Source organism: Calliphora vicina, chromosome 5 (genome assembly GCF_958450345.1).
Source record: "Calliphora vicina chromosome 5, idCalVici1.1, whole genome shotgun sequence".
Lineage (NCBI taxonomy): Eukaryota > Metazoa > Arthropoda > Insecta > Diptera > Calliphoridae > Calliphora > Calliphora vicina.
Window position 1 is genome coordinate 86,596,096 of NC_088784.1, and position 16,960 is coordinate 86,613,055.

Genomic DNA, 16,960 nt, shown 5'->3' on the forward strand with positions numbered 1-16,960 from the left:
GTATTTATAAAAAAAATCAATTTAAACAATATTTTAAAGCAAAATTTATATACACAATTTGATTTTAAAACGTCTTAAAAGTGAAAATAAAAGCATTTTGCATCGAACGTAAAATAAACCGTATTATCGACACATATGTTTATTTTCTAGGTAGTGGCAACACTGCGTGAGCCACGGGCAGACATGGCAACATTTAGTGGCAACAATGCGGCTGACATCAGTGGCTGACTTCAGCCAAACCATTTTTTTTTATATGAAGTTTTTCGGAGCTAGATTTGGGGGGTCATCAGCCAAACATTTCCATAAGAAATACACGGTGTGTGTGTGTACTCATGTAGACGTGAGCCAGATGAGCCGGAGACGTATATAAAGTTGCCAATCTGGCAGCACCTTCATATGGTTCTTTGTTTTTGTAATCAGCTGTACTGCTTCTTCTCTTTTGCTTTTGTTTATATTGTGAAAAAAATATAGAAAAGATTGTTTCTTTGAAAAAGGGGAGGATTTAATAAAAAATCCAGATTATAAATCCCATTTAAATAATGGATCAACCGAATGATTACTTTCGTTATATCTACAGTTCATCATTGCACGAATTGGTGCAAATTAAAGTGTAAGTGTACTAAAACATGATTACGTATATTAAAATTACGTACTTAAAATTATTAATCACTCGTTATTTTTGTATTTTAGAGGCACTTTAGAAGGCAAAAAACGTCAACCAGATTTTGAGAAACTTTTAGAAGATCCTATATTACGGTTTTCCGGACTCTACTCCGAAGAATGTCCCTCATTTCAAGTACGTTTGCAAATTTTCAATCAGGGTCGTCCATACTGTCTGCCTGTTACCACTTCCTATAAATCGTTTAGCAAACGTTGGAGTTGGAATGAATGGGTTACCTTGCCTTTGCAATTTTCCCATTTGCCACGTAGTGCCATGTTGGTGCTCACCATACTGGATTGTGCCGGAGCCGGCCTGACGTCTGTTATAGGTGGTACTGCAATATCGCTATTCGGCAAAAATGGTATGTTTCGCCAAGGTATGTATGATTTGAGAATATGGCTGGGTGTAGAGGGTGATGGCAGTTACCCCTCCAAGACCCCCGGTAAGGGTAAAGATTCTTCGAAAAATCAAATGCAACGTTTGGGTAAACTGGCTAAGAAACATCGTAATGGACAGATTCAAAAGGTTGATTGGTTGGATCGCCTGACATTTCGTGAAATTGAGTTGATCAATGAACGTGAAAAGAGAATGTCGGATTATATGTATTTGATGATTGAGTTTCCCACCGTTGTGGTAGATGATTGTTATAATGTAAGTGGAAAAAAGATAGCAGGATAAATGAAATTGTCAAGTATAATTAATATGGTTTATTTTCTAGTATTCGATTGTTTATTTTGAACCAGAGGGAGATAAAAATTATAAATTTTTGAGTAAACCAAAATTGGTCACCGTTCCAGATTCAGAAATTTTACAGGTAATTATAATGTATGTAATTATTTTAAAGTATATAGCCAATATAGACTCGACTATAGTCTTGACTATATCTTCCGGTTCGGTTGATAATTAAAATCGGGAAAAACGACATACGAATACCCCGATTTGTAGACCTATATCTCGATAACTAGTAATTTACATTGACAATATGGATATTAAATGAAATGCTCTTCAACCTTTCTATAACTAATCAGGAAAAATATATTATTAAACCGAATTATTTTTCATACTATTTTTTTTTTAACAAAAAATTTGTTACACTCTCCTTTTTTTAGAATGTATAAATTTGTTATACATATTTACTTCCAGGTTTTAAATTAAATCATTAATTTCCATACTGAAAAATTAAATTTATTTTGTAGTTTTTCTGATTAATTCTTATCATTTATTTGTGATGTTACGGAATAAATAAAAAAATAATAACCTTACATATTGAACTAACAAAATTTATAATCGAAGTATATACATATACCAACAGCTATTGGGTTTTATGATGAATTTAATGCGATATTATTTGAAATTTCCTGGTGAAAAATTGAATACTAAAACAAAAATGGCAAAATAGTTTACTTGCACAGTTCTTTACATATTCATATACATAATGTATATGAACATTATAAATTGTCTAAATTGTAAATGTAAATTATCTCAGTGTCACAAAACACCAAACCCGAGAAAATGAATATTTATCCCTGACTCTGACCTTCCTGATTAATCAATATAAACAAGACAAAATAAACAATAAGTCAAATATGATGAATATAAAGAACTACATATACCCTATAAAAACTTTTAAATTTTAATAGTTCTGAAATCAGAGCTTTGAATTAATTTGAGATTAATTCACTGACATTTTTATTCAGAATTAAAAATTTCAGAAAATCACTGAAAACAATTTAAATAGACCTTTATGTAATAGATTTGAAATGAAAAATAATCATTCAAGCTTTGTAATGATTTAAATTAAAGAAAATTTTAAAGGAATGAATTCAATATTTCAGAAGTACTAATTCTTTAATGGTTAGAAAAATTTGTTTCTGATTTTGAAAATTCAATTAAGAATTAATTCTTATGAACCTCCTCCTGATACAGAAACACGAACGGAAAACAATTTTAAAATGTTTTTATGAAAATCACTCAAAAAAATTATATTTTAAAATAAGAATTTTAAATATTTTTAGGTAAACAAAATTTAAAAAAATTTCAAAATTGATTTTTTAATTTTTTTTTTCAAAATTTTTTTTAATTTTATTAGTGAAAAAAATGTAGCAAACTATTTTTTTTGATAAAAAAAAATCGGGTTAAAAATATAGTTCCCGATTTTGATCCATTAAAGGTCCAACTTACAATGACCTTATATAAGTTGTTGCTTATATACAGATAAGCAACATATATATGTTGCTTATCTGTCATTAGATATCCATATTGTCTATTAATGACTTAGTTATCCAGGTATAGAACAAAACCGCTATTTATAACAATCCAGATTTTATGGCGTCGCATATGAAAAATTACAAACCTAATGTCAAACTTAACGTTACAAACCTCCTTACAACACTCATATACTAACTTTTTTTTGGTAGCTATGCCATCAAAATCCATAGAAATGTTCACGGTATTTATGGTTTGAAAATGTTTTTGAAATTTATGCGTGTTTTCAGTAAACTTTTATAATCTTTAGTTAACAAATGTGAAATTGTATACTAACGCCACGCAAAAAAGTATTGCAGAAATTTTTATACAAATATCGATGTAATAATTTAGTAAAAATTAAGGAATTTAAAGAAAAATGTTTAAAATATTTCGATGGACTTATGCGTAAAATAAAACATCGGATACAATGTTTTCGTACATGTAAATTTGGCAAATGTTTACAAAAATGTCGTGTAAGAAGTGTTTTGAATAAATATATAATCTCTTGAAAGTAAATTAATATCAATTACATGAAATATATAAATAGATTATTTACTGCCAAATAAAAAATTTAAAATTTTTCATTTATTTTCTATTTTCACCTTAGGAAAACTTGGTAGAACGAAAACATCATCGTTTGGCCCGTTCCGAACGATCTAGGATTTCCGATCGTGATGCTAAACCCACAGCCAGGTTTGGAAATAAAATTAAAAATAAAAAAGAAAATACTTTACAAATCTCTCTCTCTCTCTCTTTATTATTTCCAGCATACGTGATCAATTGCACACCATTGTGTATCGTTATCCACCCACTTGTGTGTTGAACAGTGAGGAACAAGATTTATTGTGGAAATTCCGTTTTTATTTAAGCTCCCACAAAAAGGCCTTAACGAAATTTTTGAAATGCATCAACTGGGAAACACCAGCCGAAGTTCAGCAGGCTTTAATTTTGCTAAGCAAATGGGCTCCTATGGATGTGGAAGATGCCCTGGAGTTGTTAAGTCCAATATTTAAACATCCTCAAGTGCGTAAATATGCCATAAGTCGTTTGGCTCAGGCCCCCGATGAAGATCTGTTGCTGTATTTGCTGCAGCTGGTGCAAGCTTTAAAATATGAGAATTTTTCCGATATTTTGGAATCGCACAAAAGATTTTTCCCCGATCGTGATATAGTGCGATCTTTGGATGATAATTCCACGTTATTCGATCAAAGTTCTTTGTGCTCTGAACTAAGTGTGGGTGCTCAGGCTGGGGCGGTGGGAGGCGGCAGTACTTCTTCAATACTAACAGCCACTCAACGCAACAATTTGCAGCGTCCTAATGTTCAAATTGAACGATCTTCAACCATGCCCATATCTGTTAATTCTTCATTGGCTGATGAAAATGAAACTTCTATTGGCTCCCTAACCTCCGATGTATCGAATACTCTAATGAGTGACACCAATACCAATGTGCAATACTCCACTATGGCCAATTCTGTAACAAATCTGGCCACATTCCTCATACAAAGAGCCTGTAAAAATCCCACTTTGGCCAATTATTTGTATTGGTATTTATCGATTGAAGTGGAAGACCAGGAGTCTATACGTAAACAGGATGAGAGGGTGCATGAAATGTATGACATGGTATTGAAAATGTTTATGAAAGTTTTGGAGAATGGTAATTTCCATTTGCGTGGCATCTACTATAATTTGAAGAAACAACAACGTTTTATTGATGAGTTAGTGAGATTGGTGAAGATTGTGGCCAAGGAAACGGGTAATCGTAATAAAAAAACGGAAAAGTTTCAAAAACTCTTAAACGAAACGGATACGTTTAAAATTAATTTTACCAACATTGATCCTATACCGTTTCCTTTGGATCCGGATATTTATATAACGAAAATTGTTCCCTCGAAAACGTCGCTGTTCAAAAGTGCTTTAATGCCGGCAAAGTGAGTTGTTTATTTAATTTGAATTTTTTTTGATAGCACTCTTAATTGTTTTTAAATAATTGTTTTTCTTTTCAGATTAACCTTTGTCACATCCATTGCCAATCATGAATATGTAGCCATTTTTAAGCATGGTGATGATTTACGACAAGATCAGCTAATCCTACAAATGATCACTTTGATGGATAAATTATTAAGACGTGAAAATCTAGATCTCAAATTGACCCCCTACAAAGTGCTGGCCACTAGTTCGAAGCATGGTTTTCTACAGTACATAGACTCCTACACGGTGGCAGATGTGTTGGCTCGCGAAGGAAGCATACACAATTTCTTTCGTAAACACAATCCCTGTGAATCGGGACCGTACGGTATATTACCCGAAACCATGGATACTTATATAAAAAGTTGTGCGGGCTATTGTGTGATAACTTATTTACTGGGTAAAATTTCAATTAAAAAATTTTTAAAATTAGTTATTTATTAGATTTACTTTCCAGGTGTTGGTGATCGTCACTTGGACAATCTGCTGCTTACGACCAATGGCAAACTGTTTCACATTGATTTCGGTTATATATTGGGTCGTGATCCCAAACCCATGCCGCCTCCCATGAAGCTAAGCAAAGAAATGGTTGAAGCCATGGGCGGTGTTAGTTCCGAACATCATCATGAATTCCGCAAACAATGCTATACCGCATATTTACATTTAAGACGTCATGCAAATGTGGTCCTAAATTTGTTCTCTCTTATGGTAGATGCTTCTGTACCCGATATAGCCTTGGAACCAGATAAGGCTGTTAAGAAGGTGGAGGAAAATCTACAATTAGGTTTGACAGACGAAGAGGCGGTGCAACATTTACAGGGTCTTTTGGATATATCGATAACGGCCGTGATGCCAGCCTTGGTAGAACAGATACATAAGTTAGCTCAGTATTGGCGCAAGTAGTTTGTAAGTGTTATTTTTTAAGTATATATTATATAAATATCATATAATTCATGAAATTATCAACATAAATATAATAAATATTTAAATTCTTAATTATACTACACAAAAAAATAAGTTTTTTTTTAAACTTTGTGCCGAAATATACAAAATAAACAACAAATTAAATATGTTTGTAAGAATTCAGTTTCTTTTATTATTTATTTAAACTTATTTACTTAATTTCTCTAAAAAAAAAGTCATTTAAAACTTATGTGTGTATTTAGTTTTAATTTAAGAATATTGCAAATCGAAAAAAAATAATTAATTTAGGGAGCGAAGAGATCGCTAAAACTTTAATTTGTTTTCCAAAATATTAATGTTGTTAGAGAAATTAAAAATATAACTCAATAACTAAAACTTGTAGCAGTGATTTGTGCAATGATAAGAGATCTTAAAAAAATAATAATTATGAAAACGAAAAAATAAAATATTTTAATGAAATGAAAAAAACCCTAAATGTGGCTGCAAAATTTTTAATTTATAAAAATTTGTACAACCCTAAAAAGTTGTGTAAATGAAAAAACGCTTAATAAAAATGACAACTTTAAAATATTTAAGAACAATTAACTAAATTACAAACTACATTTCCAAATACAATTTAGAAAATGGTTTTCGAAATAATATTTTCTGCGTTGTATCGAAAATTGTAAAAAATCAGATTTTATTTAACGCCTTATTATTAGCTATCAAAAGATATTTGACGCCTTGCTTTATCACTGTCTGTGACCAACTGTGAGTGGGCCTTGACAGCTGAACCACCGCCATTGCCGCCATGATAGGGACTCATATTGCGTTGATCTTTACCGGTGAAATTTTTTTGGGCCGATCTTCTCAAATCACAGTCAACATTCTCACGCAACACCACACCGCAAAGGTTACTTTTCGAGGAGCTATTCTGCAGCGAGGCGGACATTTGAATTGCTTTTGTAGCACTGCAGGAATTTGAAGTATGCGATGATTCGGCAGTTATAATATCTTGAGATATTTGACCCAAAAAACTTGTTTGTGACATGGTCATGCCATTGGTAGAACCACAAAAACCCGACGATGTTTGACTGATCAAACCAAATGAGTCGAATGAGCTTTCGGTTGTGAAAATGTTGTGCGTGGAGCCTTTGTGACTTTGCGATTGGCTGAGCAAAGATTGTGATGATTGCAGTTTGAGTTGCTGATATTCTTCGGGACCTATGTAGCCGGAAAGACGTGTGGTCGATTGGCGTTTGGTGTCTTCGATTTGTGATTTGGCCTGCAGATAAATATCATCAGCCGTGGAACCAGCTGTCACAGGATATACATACTTTTTGGCCAGTCTAAACATGGATATTAGAAGAAAAATTAATCAATTTATAGAAGTTGTGCTTAATTTTAAATTAAAACTTACCTCAACATAGTCTCGCTATTGCTGGTACTGCTCTTTTGATAGAATTCTTGAAATATTCTTCTCACCACTCTGGCCAAAATGGAGGCATATTGCTTGAAACTTTCATGTTTGGCATTAATTTTTCTTTCCTGCAAGGCCTGCGATACGGCCCACAGCAATTTTTTCTTTTGATTTTCCGACAAACTATTCGATTGTGGCATATTATCCGAATAGGCTTTTTGCAACTTCGAACCCAATAACGAGGACACTGAACTGGTGCGTGGTAATTGTGATTGGGAATTACTATTGCTGCTGGTCGAACACAGCGACGTATTTGAGTTTGTTGCGAACGAGCTGGAGGGACAGGGTAGTTGTTTGTTGTTGTGTTTCGTTGAGGAACCAGCCCCAATACAAAAACTTTGACTTTTAATTTTAAGTGCTCTGGGCGTTAGACCAGTCGAACTATTCGACTTGAACATTTTGCTACTTTGTGAGGTCAATTCGAAGGTGTCAACATCGTCAGCATCATCACAATGATTACGTTTGCGTTTAAGCAACATGTCCAATTGTGTGCTTGTACTGGGAGCAAAATACGATGTTGATGCGACGGATTTTTGTTGCTGTTGCTTTTCGGGTGTGAAGAGTAAAGCTCTTTTGGATTTTTCTACACGATTTGCTAATTCGGGTTTCATGGCAGGTGGTTTTGGTACTGCAGCTCTTTGCTGTTGCACAAGTTTGGCAGGACTCTGGAACAAGGCTCGCTTAGAGGTTTCACGCGAAGGTCCGGGTTTAATAACGTCATTGCGGAACAAACGTTTACGGGCTGATGAAGTGGGGGTTTTGCGATCTAAAATTAAGAATTTAAGAAAGAATTTTTAAATTAGTGAAAATTTAAAAAAAAAATTATTATATTACTCACTTTTCTTTTTACTGCCCGGTGTCATGCGTTTAGGTGTAGCTTTGCGACGATTCTTAATTTTTCTAAAAAAAAAACAATTTTGGTAAAAATCATTTTAATTTATAAAATTTAAAAAAAAAACTTACTTTTTATCCAACAAAATTTGTGGTCCCACTAGAGTACTAGTTTTTTGGGTGGCCAAATTAGCCGATGAGAATATAGCACGTCTTTTGGCTAAATGACTTAAACGATTTCCGGGCGATTGACACAAAAGTCTAAAAATGTATAATATATTAAAATTGTTTTCATTTTAAAATCTGCACAAATAATTCACTACTTACTTAAGCCTTGTACTACGTTTCTTAGCTGAGGATGGTGAATTTTGATACGATGAAGCTGTTTCAGCACCAATAAAACGTTCCATAACTGATAAGCTGAGGTATTCATTGTTTTCCGAGGCTTTGTTTAAGTTGTAGCTAAATTAAAACAGAATTCAAATTTTTAAAACCATTGCAAATTATAAACATATAAACGCAAAATTTTGATCAAAAAATAATTTTTAAACATTTACAGATTACACAGATATGAATCAGTTAAATCGAGAAAATCGGCTCACAGATTTCTGAGATATAAGAACAAAAACCAGAACAACCTCGATGTTTGACCTATTTTTTATCAATATCTGGATTACTAAATCATTAATATAGACACTATGGATATCAAATGATAGATATTTCAAAGACCTTTGCAACGTCGTATATAAAGCCATAGTAAGTCGGACATACAATGGGTCAAAGTCGGGAAAAATATTTTTTACCAAAATTTTTTGTTCACCTAAAAAAAATTTTTTTTTTACTAATAAATTAAAAAAAAAAAAAATAAAAATAAATTTAAAAAAAAAATTAAAAATAAATTTTGAAAAATAAAAATATTTTTTCATTTCTCAAAAAATTATAAAAAAAAATTTAAATTTTGTAATGAAAATTAAAAAAAAAATGTTGAAATTTGTTTGGGTTAATTTTCTTGATTTTAAAAAGCAACAAAATTTGGACCATCGCGGATATATTGATGCATCAGTCATGTGTGTAAGTTATTTAGGGGCTTCGGAAAGTTGATTTCAACAGACAGACATGGCTATATCGACTTCGCTACCTATAACGATCCAGAATATATAATTTTTATTCAATATATTAAATGTAACCATATAATGGCTTGTAATTGAAGAAAATCTTTAGAAAAGGGAATATATCCTTTGTTCAAAAGAATAGGATTTCTAGGAAATGGTCAAAATTTAAATTGAGCGATTTTACACCATTCTTATTTAAAATTTTTACCTCGATTAAAGACAAACCTAGGCAAATTAAAAATTTTTGTATGACCCTAAAGATCCTGTGTAACAAATTTTAACAATTTTGGAATGGCTAACGTCCGATGCCTTGTCGAACATTTTTATTTCCTCCCTATAATGTTTTTATTAAAAGATTTTCAAACTCACCACAAGCCATGTTGTCGCACACTTAAGATATCACGCCATGGCATATTTTTCGTCTCATCCAGAGTGTGTGTGGGCTTAAACAAACTCAATGGCCTTGACGAGCTAGACGACGCACAACCACCTGCCTCCTCACTATTTTGTTTCGACGTTTCCTCTTTAATGTCCTTAATGAAATTGAAAATATCATTCTTTTTCGACAGCACTGCACTAACCATATCCAGTTGAGGTATTGTCACCGATGGTGGTGGCAAAACACCTGCCAAACATTTACGTATACGTCTTAAAATTTCACGTTCTCGCCGGCAATTGTCTTTAAATAATGTATACGAGTCGGATGAATTACCACTGGCCGCAAAGCAGCTGCCTTGAGTCAAACTACAGTCCATGGTATGGTCATCGTTGGCAAAACTAGATTCAGTGGGACAGTTGAAAGAATTATCTGCCAAGTTACATGAAACAAGAGCAGGTTGGGATTCATTTAATACTGTTGTATGCTCAGGTATGGTCTTGAGATTTTGTGTATGTTCATCCAGCTCTTCGTATTCAACTTCTTCGTCTTGCTCTACCTCTTCGTCTTCTTCATCCTCGTCCTCACCAAATAAATCGGGAGACTTTTCATTGCTGTATTTCTTCAATATAAATGATTCGGAGAATTGTTGCGAGGTGTTGAGTGAAGTTTCCATTAAACTAGATAAACGTCGTTTGGCCACAGGTTGAACATGGCAACTTGGTGCTGCATCCTGGGAGTGGTTTAAACTTTTGATTTTACCATTGAACGATAATTCTGATGATGGATTCATATCACTATTATTGGAATTAAGATTTTCTAGGCTTGGTCTACGAGTCTCTGAGCTGTTGTTTCCTGAATCCTTGGACATTTGTATATCTACCGCATTACAGCTGTCTTCTTCTATGATGGTATCGTAGAATTTTGAAAATAACAATTTGCCAGGTGAATATTTTTGTTCGGCTTTGTTATTAATATCCAAAAGTTGTGTCTTTTCCCCTTGAGGCTGCTGCAATGTTTGATTAGTATAGAATATACGTTGCAGTTTATCGAAAGGACTTGAGCCAAATCCCTCAAATGAAGATTCTTGACTAGAATTGATAGGTATGCCAAATAAAAGTTCACGTTGCTGGGACTTTAACCCGTCTTTCTGGGTTATATTCTCCACATTGTTGTTAAGCTCATTTAAAGAATGCATACTCATAGATTTTGTTGAAGCCATTGTGTTAGAATTTGAGTAAGATGTTGTAATGGTTACTTCATTATCAAACGACGGCGCGTTAACCAGGTAATATGAATCAAAATCAGGATGTTCTCCCAGTATGGACTGTAAAGATGTTAAGAAATTTTTTATAATTTAATTTTCTAATATTGGAATAGGTAGAATTTGTTGTTAAAAAACCTTGAATTTATGTGATGCATATGGTTTTAAAATGAAGAACAATTTTTCAAATCATAAGAAAATAAAGAACCAACTTTCTTTGTTAAAAATTAAAAATGAAGATGAAACCTACAGTTCACACACTGTCTTTAAAAAAGAACTCAGCTCAACAAAACGTTACTGGTTTTCTTTGAATAATGAATGAGGGTTTTTCTTTTAGACATTTTTATGACCCATAAAGGAAATTCAACATTTAATGCAAAATATAACTAGTGTACACGTACGCAGGCAGTCAGGCAAGCAGACGTACTGACAATACGCACTTTAAAAAATAAACGCACACATCTTAACTTCAAAATTTGTTCTTCAAATTTTTGACAACCATGGTTTAATTGTATGTGTTTTTCTATTTATATACGTAATGTGTGTCTGTATGTAGGTAACAGTGTGTACGATTGTTTAAACTAACCGTCAATCATATAAATACTCTATGGCCAGATAGGGTAACATTATTTTCGTTTAGATTTTCCCCCTCAGTGTGGAAAAATACAGAAGAAGGTGGTTGACTGGTTTTCAGTTGTTTTTCAAAAAACAACAAACAAAAACAAATTCCATACAAGGAAATATGTATGCCTACATAAATTTTTTTATGTTCAATGATGAAAAACGATAAAATTTCGTTAAAAGAAACAAACAAAAAAAAATGGAGAACTGGGAAATGGTGATAAACTAAATTTGAAATTATCATTAATAAAACAATTCTATTTTTAAGTAAATTAAATAATAACAAATGTGTAGCAAAGGAGACAGACCCCTTTATTAAATTTTAGAGAAAGAAAACTGTTCGTTTGCTGTAAAGAGAATAATGCAGAAAGAGAGCACTGATGTAGAAAAATCATCATGTAATTCAATTCTTAAACACGTTATTTATCAAATACTTTTAATATAACTACATATTTGTATTATTTTTTCCTAATTTAGCACTGTAAACAAATAGAAGAAACCTCTGTGTTTGTACTTTGTTATTGGCCTCCGTTAGGGTCATGTATACCGTTCGGCGTGTCATGCGAGCGAAATTTTGGGATTCATTCGTGAACAAAACTTGTTATCAGGGACCCGAAATAACTGTTATTTTTTTTTTAAATAAGCAATTGGTTATAGAAAAAATAACTGCAAACAAATAGGTCCCGTAATAACAATTATAAATAACTCAAAAAAGTTTTAGTCTATGATAACCATTATGAAAAATTTTAATTTTTTTAGGTCTTTGATAACCATTATGAAAGATTTTTATTTTTTTTGGTCTTCAATAATCATAATGAAAGATTTTTATTTATTTCGGTCTCTGATAACCATTATGAAAGATTTTTATTTTTTTTGGTCTTCAATAACCATTATGAATGATTTTTATTTTTTTGGTCTTTGATAACCATTATAAAAAAATTTTATTTTTTTGGTCTTCGATAGACTATAGCTATTACAAATATTTATACCCTACACCACCATAGTGATATTTCGTATAGTGCCCCAAGGACAAAGTCTATTGAATTTGGTTAAAATCGGTCTATTATTTCTAATAGCCCCCAAACGATTGTCCTATCTGAAAATAGATAATCCCTCATAAATATCTTAGTTATATAGATATCCAAACCAAATTCAGCACAAATAAGTTTTATATAAGCCGAACTCTCACTACTAAATTTTGTGACGATTGATCCATAATTAGTCATAGCTCCCATACAAGGCCCACTTCCGAAAAGCATGTATAGATTTCTTAAAAAAGTTGGTATTCAAATAAAATTTAGCACAAATAACTTTCATATATACAGAAGACATGTCACTTAATTTTATGCCGATTGGTCCATAATTAGTCATAGCTCCCACATATTGCACATATTAAAAGAAAACTGTTTATAATCATAAATATTCTTGATTCTTATGAAATTCTGAACCAATTTATCTTTCTCTGTCTATTTTAAAATACAAGAAAACCAGGTCCATGCGACCAAAAAACTTTGTTGGTACTCATAATGTTTACGGAAGACCAAAAAAAATAAAAATCTTTAATAATAGTTATCAAAGACCTAAAAAAATAAAAATATTTTATAATGGTTATTGAAGACCAAAAAAAATAAAAATCTTTAATAATAGTTATTAAAGACCTAAAAAAATAAAAATCTATCATAATGGTTATTGAAGACCAAATAGAATAAAAATCGTTTATAATGGTTACCAAAGACCAAAATAATATTGGTTATTTTTAACTGTTATTCAGGGACCATTTTTCAAAAATTCTTGATAAACAATTATTTCAGGATTTTTTCCAATATTGGTTATAACAGTTATGTCCCTGCTTGTTATGCTATACCAAAAACTACACTTTTTTCTCAATTATATCAATACCAATTATAAGAATGACAAACATTTCAAATTCGAATGTATTTTGTTTTTAGTTTTTTGATATTGTGCTCTTTTACAACATTACCAGGTCAAATACTCTACATTGTGAATACCGCTAATGAAATACTTTAAAATTCATGAAAATTTAAATTATTTTTTTTAATTTTAGGTTCGAAAATATAAGAAATTTGCTTCAAATAATTTATTTAAGACGTTAAAGTGATTTTCGGAAGCGGGTCTATATGGGAGCTATGACTAATTATGGACCGATCGTAACAAAATTTGGTGACATGAATTTTGTATATATAAAACTTATTTGGAGCGCAATTTGTGGAGATACATTTATAAACTAAACATTTATAGATACATATATAAATTAAACTTTTATGACCGATAAAGTCCAATTTCAAGAGGACATTTGTATGGGGGCTTGGTGAAATAATGGATCGATTTCAGACAGTTTCAATACTCTGCGCACAAGGTTTACATGGACAGCCAGCCAGCCAGACGGACGGACATCGTTTAATCGACTCAGAAAGTGATTCTAAGTCGATAGGTATACTTTAAGGTAGGTGTTAGACCAATATTTTTGGGCGTTACACACATCGGCACAATCGCATAATACCCTCCCCACTATGGTGGTGTAGGGTATAAAAAGTTCTAATTTTCGAATATAATATTGCATTGTGATCAGGTGAATACCAAATTTCAGTCTATTCGGACTACGAGAACAAAATACAGTTACTAATTTTGACCTAAACTAACACACAAATAAACATTGTATGTTAAATAAAAGCTTTTCAAATTAAAATACAATTGGGGGAAGATTTGTCAGGCGCCCGATGGGTAAGAGAGTGAAATCCAAGTACACAAATAAGACAGTCAATTTTGGTGTGGTTTGTTTTTCAGGGCAAGGTATTCATATCATTAAAGACTGGATACAGATCCATTTAATGTAAACAAACACTGGGGAAAATACGTCTTTAGTTTGGAGATTCCACAACGACAATGTACCCAAACACTCCTATAGGTAACTGAGTGGTTACAATCCAATAAGGTACGTGTTTGGAAGTGGCTGCCTAATTGCCTGATCTTAATCCCGTAGAAATCTTATGGGAAATTGTAGATCACAAAATACGGACTCAAAATTATACCACGAAGGAAGCTATATCAGATGCGGTTATAAGGGAATGTCAAAATATTTTAATGAAGACGATTGATTCCTTCATTGCTTCAATACATAGTCGCTGAGAAGCAGTAATAAATACAAGTGGAATCAACTAAGCAAACACTGCTGCCACAACAACAAGTGGAATCCAACAAAATATAGTCACTAAAAGGACCAGTCAATTTTGAATTTTTTAGTTTGTTTTACGTACCTTATTTTTTTTTTGTTAATTGCAAAAAAAATAAATTATAACCTAGCTATTAATTACAAAATTTTAAAAGTTTCCGGAGAATTATATTTGGGAAGTAGAAACCACGGCCAAAAATACTGCTATATTTGGCATAAATACCTGTATCTCTGGTAAAATTTATCGTTATTGCGTTATCCGGTATTGATCCCACTTTTAAGACTGAAATTTGATACCCAGATACTCAAGATTCCAACTCACTCACATGAATATAAGCTAGTATCCATTCAGTTTTAAAATTTTAAAATATCTTTTACTTCTATCTGAATGATATAATATAGCATTAGGACTGGAGACAAAAAAACTCATAATTTCTCAATTTGAAAATTGTTGTACATATGTATATCTCAAAATTGTTTTTTTAACTTTAACATACAAATGGTTGGAATTTGTTATGCATATGCATGTAAAAATATTTAGAAACCGCAAAACCAGAAACTGATAAATTCTTTAAATAATTAAATTATTATTATTTTTAAAACAAAAAAGGGATTAATTGTATTATTAAGTGTGAGAAAAATTAAAAAATGGGTATTATTAAGATGAGGGTGGTATGGAATGTGTTGATGTTTCATTTTAAATTTAGAAAAACATTGTCCAGAACTTACCCCACCACCTGACGAAGTTTCCAACTCATAATTAATTTTGATTGAAAAAGGTTGTTTCAAAGAAGTCATTTATCTACAATTAAATAACAAAAATGTCTGTAAAAATTTTAACAAATTTCCCAAAAAAAAAAAATTAACACAAAACAATTGAAACCAACATTTAGGGCAGACCATCAGGGCATTTTTTGTTTTTTTGGTACAACAAAGCCTTACCAAACTTTAATTAATATATAAATACATATATATGTATAGAAAAAAACACAACAATTCACATTTAAACATTAATATTTACCTCAATTTAAATAATTTTTGGTATTTTTGTAAAAGTTCATAAAATTTTTTTAGCCACAGCTGATAACTATTGAAATAAACGCGCGCGTTTGCTGCTTATATTACAACAACAACAGAAAACCTGGCGCACTTTATGTACATATAACTTTCGCTGCTAATAAAGTCGTCGCAGCAGATTAGCAGAATTTAAGGCGTAGCACACTTTTGTGAAGTTCTTTTTTTTATAGATTTAACATAATTTATCAGATATTTACTTTAGTGACAATTGAAAATGTTTATTTTATTAGATATATTTAAATTATTTACTATTTTAATATACTATTTAACGCTGTTTTAGCTACACGCAGCTGTGAATGTGATCATGGAAAAAATAATACTCTGCAATGTTGGCTTAGTAGGTATGCAAAAGTCTTGAGTACTTGAGTACTAAGTACTCTACCCAGACTACCGGCTACTTAATACAAAATTCAACTATATTTGTGTATAATCTATATTTTTATAATTGTATTAATATTTGGAAAATTAATATTTCTTGAAATATGTAAATATTTTAATCATATAATTTTAAAGTAAATTTAATTTGGCTCAAGTTAATTTGTTGTTATTTTTTTTAAATTTATATTTATTCAGTAATAATTCAAAACATATGTATCATTGTAAAGAAATTTAGACAAATTGGAATGCATTTTCTATAACTTGTTATAATTTGTTTTAAATATTTGGTCTTAACTTTAAAATAGGGTATTAGTTGTATGAAAAAGCCTTTTACTAAATTTTAGAATTTCGTTATTTCTTAAAAATGTTCATGTATATATACATCGAGTACTTAGTCAAAAGTAAAAATATTTTACAACACTATGGTGTAGTATGCAGCGCAGGGTTGTATTTTACTCTAAGACAATCACGGTGAATTAATGGTTTAATATAATGATACCAGATATTTATTTTTAACCACTTGTCTATACTTGACAAATATTTATCGTAACAATAAATGACGTTTGTTGTCAAGACAAAGTTGTCTGAGCAAACGCAGTAGCAAGTTTATCATAACGAAGCAATAACTTCAAAATTGTTGACAGGATAAAAAATTATCAGGTATAGTCGCGATTTATTAGTATTATTGCTTCGTTATGACAACATTATCTGGACAAGAAACGTCATTAATTGTTATGATAAATATTTGTCAAGTATAGACAGGGGGTTACCACCTGTTTTTTATGTTTGTTACAAATCTATTTTCTAATCTAATCCGGTGTTCGACTTACCATAAAGTTTAAAACCCTTCCG

At 31.4% G+C, this 16,960-nt stretch overlaps 2 protein-coding genes across 3 annotated transcripts; one reads left to right on the forward strand and one right to left on the reverse strand.

The window, feature by feature from the left end:
- Positions 1-447: 447 nt before the first annotated feature.
- On the forward strand, positions 448-5,893 carry Pi3K59F (phosphatidylinositol 3-kinase 59F). The gene is made up of 7 exons (XM_065514144.1): positions 448-610; positions 691-1,312; positions 1,380-1,475; positions 3,516-3,601; positions 3,676-4,839; positions 4,915-5,276; positions 5,334-5,893. The coding sequence occupies exons 1-7, from the start codon at positions 540-542 to the stop codon at positions 5,777-5,779; spliced, it is 2,847 nt and encodes a 948-aa protein (XP_065370216.1). The 5' UTR covers positions 448-539; the 3' UTR covers positions 5,780-5,893.
- Positions 5,894-5,944: 51 nt separating this feature from the next.
- Positions 5,945-16,025, reverse strand: mi (minus). Of its 2 annotated transcripts, XM_065514142.1 has the most exons (8): positions 15,675-16,025; positions 15,383-15,455; positions 9,572-10,905; positions 8,418-8,552; positions 8,223-8,351; positions 8,098-8,159; positions 7,200-8,025; positions 5,945-7,128 (listed from the first exon to the last, which is right to left on the reverse strand). In XM_065514142.1, the coding sequence occupies exons 2-8, from the start codon at positions 15,449-15,451 to the stop codon at positions 6,498-6,500; spliced, it is 3,186 nt and encodes a 1,061-aa protein (XP_065370214.1). In that variant the 5' UTR covers positions 15,452-15,455; positions 15,675-16,025; the 3' UTR covers positions 5,945-6,497. The 2 variants fall into 2 exon arrangements, with proteins under 2 accessions (XP_065370214.1, XP_065370215.1); XM_065514143.1 differs by lacking the exon at positions 15,383-15,455 and having other exon boundaries at positions 15,675-16,024.
- Positions 16,026-16,960: the final 935 nt, after the last annotated feature.